This window comes from Agrilus planipennis, unplaced genomic scaffold, assembly GCF_000699045.2.
Source record: "Agrilus planipennis isolate EAB-ADULT unplaced genomic scaffold, Apla_2.0 scaffold13, whole genome shotgun sequence".
Lineage (NCBI taxonomy): Eukaryota > Metazoa > Arthropoda > Insecta > Coleoptera > Buprestidae > Agrilus > Agrilus planipennis.
In genome coordinates this window covers 550,075-554,177 of record NW_020439040.1, presented here as the reverse complement: position 1 = coordinate 554,177, position 4,103 = coordinate 550,075, and the positions used below count along the sequence as shown (strand labels likewise).

At 28.2% G+C, this 4,103-nt stretch overlaps 2 protein-coding genes across 3 annotated transcripts in view; one reads left to right on the top strand and one right to left on the bottom strand.

The window, feature by feature from the left end:
* Nucleotides 1-1,987, bottom strand: part of LOC108744302 — a 3,489-nt gene extending 1,502 nt beyond the window's left edge. The window contains exons 1-8 of the mRNA XM_018480006.1: nucleotides 1,697-1,987; nucleotides 1,528-1,614; nucleotides 1,375-1,479; nucleotides 1,209-1,310; nucleotides 953-1,133; nucleotides 612-815; nucleotides 294-502; nucleotides 47-238 (exon numbers count right to left, since the gene is read on the bottom strand). Of these exons, the coding sequence (XP_018335508.1) occupies nucleotides 47-238; nucleotides 294-502; nucleotides 612-815; nucleotides 953-1,133; nucleotides 1,209-1,310; nucleotides 1,375-1,479; nucleotides 1,528-1,614; nucleotides 1,697-1,873 (1,257 nt within the window). The 5' untranslated portion in view covers nucleotides 1,874-1,987. The remainder of the gene's footprint in view (nucleotides 1-46; nucleotides 239-293; nucleotides 503-611; nucleotides 816-952; nucleotides 1,134-1,208; nucleotides 1,311-1,374; nucleotides 1,480-1,527; nucleotides 1,615-1,696) is intronic.
* A 553-nt stretch (nucleotides 1,988-2,540) lies between these two features.
* The window catches only part of LOC112905075 (cell death-inducing p53-target protein 1), a 7,980-nt gene continuing 6,417 nt past the window's right edge, over nucleotides 2,541-4,103 (top strand). The window contains exon 1 of one of the 2 annotated variants that reach the window (XM_025976736.1): nucleotides 2,541-3,021. In XM_025976736.1, the coding sequence (XP_025832521.1) occupies nucleotides 2,901-3,021 (121 nt within the window). In that variant the 5' untranslated portion in view covers nucleotides 2,541-2,900. The remainder of the gene's footprint in view (nucleotides 3,022-4,103) is intronic. The other variant, XM_025976735.1, reaches the window with a different exon arrangement.

Sequence of the window (4,103 nt, the reverse complement as noted above, 5' to 3'; positions counted from 1 at the left end):
AAAAAGTAACTTTATTAGACTTTTTAAATATTTTATAAGAGCTCACCTCAGCAAACTTTTCCCAATTAGCTTTAATCGTTTCGTCTTCTTTTTGACTATAGGCTCCCTTTTTAATATTAATTCCAGACAATGTAATTCTTCTTTGTATTTCCTTTCTTGGACACGACGTGATAGACTTTTCAAACATATGAGCTTCGGGAATTTCCCAATCGACTACTATAAATAAATGTCTCAGAATCTAAAAATATTTAAGTTTACAAAGTTTACTTTTTGAAACGCTTTCGTTTTCTTACATTATTAAATGATTGAATCTCCATCTGCTTCTGCTCCATGGCCTTATCCAGAAGGTCGTCGAAGTCAATAGTAGATTCGTTGTCTGAACTGTGATTATCAAGATCAAAATCGCTTTGATTGGAGTGTTCACTGTCATTGTCCTTCCTAGGTTTAATATTTTCTTCAGCAGTCGGTACAAGAACATTAGCATTCTGCATTGTTTTAATTTCTAAAAATGTAATAGTAGTTGTGCCTAGCAATTTTAAGACATTATGTTGCTTATTTTTAAATTAAACATTGTCAAAGTTTTTCTGAGAGATATTAGTAATATTTCTCACCTTCCATTTCGTTAGAACTGTTTTTAATGTTTTCTAAACATTGTTTATTTTCATTGAAAACTGCTTCTCTGCCATTTTCAGAAAATTCGTTTTCGTTTTCTGTATTTATTGAATTTAAAATTTTATGTAACTTTTCAGTTTTCTTTTTTTTTTTCTTTGTAGGAGGCGTTGTGAGGGTGTTTATTACACTGTGCCTTTTATCTCCTAAAGACAATCATTTAATAAAATAGATTATACATTACTATAATATCAATGAAATAAGTAAAATTAAAAATCTAGGGTTATTAGTCAATGAATAACTACAAAATATTTTTATAAAAAAATACACATGCTTCACATACCATTTAAGTTTCTCTCACCAATATCTTTTTCTATACTTTTACTTTTATTTTTATTACTACCACTGTCTAATAATAAATCAAATGGCTCAATTTCATTGTGAGAACTGCTACTACATCTTTCTTCTTTTATTTCAGTATAAGATATAAAATCTGTTTCTACACGATGACTTTCAGAAAACTCCTAAAATTAACAATTATATAAGTACATAAATATGTAAAAAGAAATCGGTAAGGTACTGAAACATAATTATCATACTTTGTGTTTCTTCTTTTTCTTTGGTTTTTTTTCTGTTTCTTCATCTTTTAATTTTTGTGAAGCTAGATGTAGGTCATTATCCTCACAGATCTTAGATATCTTCTAAAATTTTAAAAAGAAAACTTTAACAACAGATCATTCAATTAACTACACATACAGCACATACCTTTTTCTTTCTTTTCTTTTTCTTAATACTTTCCAATAAATCATTATTGAAAGATCCTTCAATACTAATGCTTGATGAAAAGGTAGATTCAGCTGAATTAGAATCCTAAACAAATTGTGCTCTATGAAAGCCTCACACACATAACTACATTACCTTTCTATTCCTTTCGTTTTTAGGGGAATAATCCTCTAACGATTGCTTTTGGATTTCATTTTTCAGGTGACTTATACCATCAGAATACTGCAATTTATCATATGAAGAGTATAAACATTTTAAACAACAGCAAATTTGCTAGATATTAAATAAAACAAATTAATAATACCTTGCTACTCTTTTTAACTTTACGTTTTTTATGGGAACTGTTGGGACCTTTACTTGGTCGTTTCTCTTCATCTGCTACTTCATTGTTAGATGACTGCGATGAATCAAAAGATTGTAACAGCTTGGAATAATAATTAAAATCGTTATTCAAAATATCAACAGATAATATGTCGTCCATTATTAATTAAAAACGCTAATTTTTATTCGAAACGAACATACATGGTTAAAATTGGTTAAACTTAAACTCGACAAAATTTAAGGTTATAATCATAGATAGTTTTAATCATAGACAAGAGATTATAGTGTATGGATGATCATAACAACATCTGTGAACTGTTCTATTAATGTGTATCTATGTATTGTAGAATCATAGATAAATATTAATACTAAATCATAGAATGCTACAACTAAAACAATTGAGTAGTAAGTGAAACCAAAGAATAAATACGATAGATTAAATATTTTTCTTAAATGTAAAATTAAACATTTATAAACATAAATACAAAAACTGCTAAATTAAAAATGGTATTATTAATGCTGTAATTAAATAATTAAGATAAACGAAGTTCAGTATTTAATCAAATCTTCTGGAAAAAATCATGGCCTACATAAAAATGCGGTAGGAACATAATTCGGGAATTCCCAGAATATGTACTCATAACTTTCCTAACTCATTCAAACTACTAAATTTTTGCTATAGCTATCACATTTTGAATTTTTAATATAAACTGTAAAAAGAGTTAGGACAAAGCACTAATAATTAATTAATTTAGATACGGTATACTTATATTTAAGTCTAAAAGAAACAAGAGATGACGTGAATACTGAAACATAAAATAAAGAAAGTGTAAACAAGTCAGCATTTATAAGAGTTAGGTAGGAGAATGGAGAACGACTAAACAGACCTTGTATCAGTCGTTTTGGTATTGTAGCATTTAACAAGTGCCTTGAATTATTTAAAATAGTAGCTATTTTAAATGCTGACTTGCGACAGTGTGCAAGATTTGTGTGTGTAACCATATGTTTTTAATTTTGTCGTATTATAAAGCTGATGCGTGAAGTAAGCTCGGCGCTCGTTTAAAAGTTTTATGGAAGAACAGGAAAAAGTAACTGGGTCAGAGAAAACTAAAATTAGCATAAATTACATCATTGTCGCAAAAGCGCTGTTTCTATAAGTTTCTCGAACTTCTTTACGGAATTTCGAGATGAGTAAAAATGGAGCTCCGCCATCGTATAATTACGGACCACCCCCAGCGGCACCCCCTAGTTATGCACAGGCTGTTGGCGGAGTTCCACCGACCAGCCCTTACATACCTCATCATTCATGTAAGTCAACCTGTTTTTTCTTCTTCTTATTGCATATTTCAATATGTTCATCATCAAATAATAAAATAATTTATTTTTGGAAATGTACCTAATTCATTATTATTTTTTTATTTTTAAATTGTTTAATAGGAAACTATATATTTAATTTTTTTTATCTGGTATGATTGCACTTTCTAATGATACAGAAACGAACGAAAATGCTCACGACTTAGATTTTCAAATAGCCCTATTGCCCTTTTTGAGTAACGAAAAAGTACTTTAAATAAGTAATTACAGTTGAAATTAGGAATTCATTGAAAAATAGCTCCTCTGCAGTTTTATACAAGAATTAAAAAAAAAATATTTTACATATTTACTACGCAAATCCCTCGCGATTCCGGAAATTATTTATATTGATTTCATTGGCTAGCGCTCTTGTAAATTGTACGTAAAATAATTGCTAATTGCATATTGTTAAAAAAACCCTCACATTTAAATATTACAACGAAGGATACGGAAAGAAATTAAGCGCATTGCAAATTAATAGGTACGTCGGGAATGTTTTTAGATATGTCCTTGAATTATACCTCTTCAAATAATTCTTCTTATTAGTCATGAAAAGGAAAGAAGAATAATTACCAAGCGTTACGTTAATATCATTACATCAAATTTTTATTCATTCAATGACGTGTGTAATCGTTAAACCGATTAGATTTTATTAATTATTTAAAAAATTAGGATGAGGAATATTATTACGATCGATTTTTTCTGACCTTTGGATAAACCTTACTGTTTTCGTAAGCAAAGTCAAGGTCCTGCTTCGAACATTTAAAAAAGTTATTTAATATTAAATAAATACACATTTACACGATTTTCAAAGTCATTTCTTTAAACAAATTATTTGTCATCAAAGCGATTTGGATGATCCTTTATTTAAGAAATTAATTTAAAACTTATTTTACGTATTGTACTGTTTGAATTAAATATTTATTTTTAATTAGATAATAATAGTAATTATAAGCCATATTCTATTCCTAGATTAATAACGTATATATCCGTATTTAAAATTTTATTTAATTTCCACGAAAAAGTGTTGTTTAACT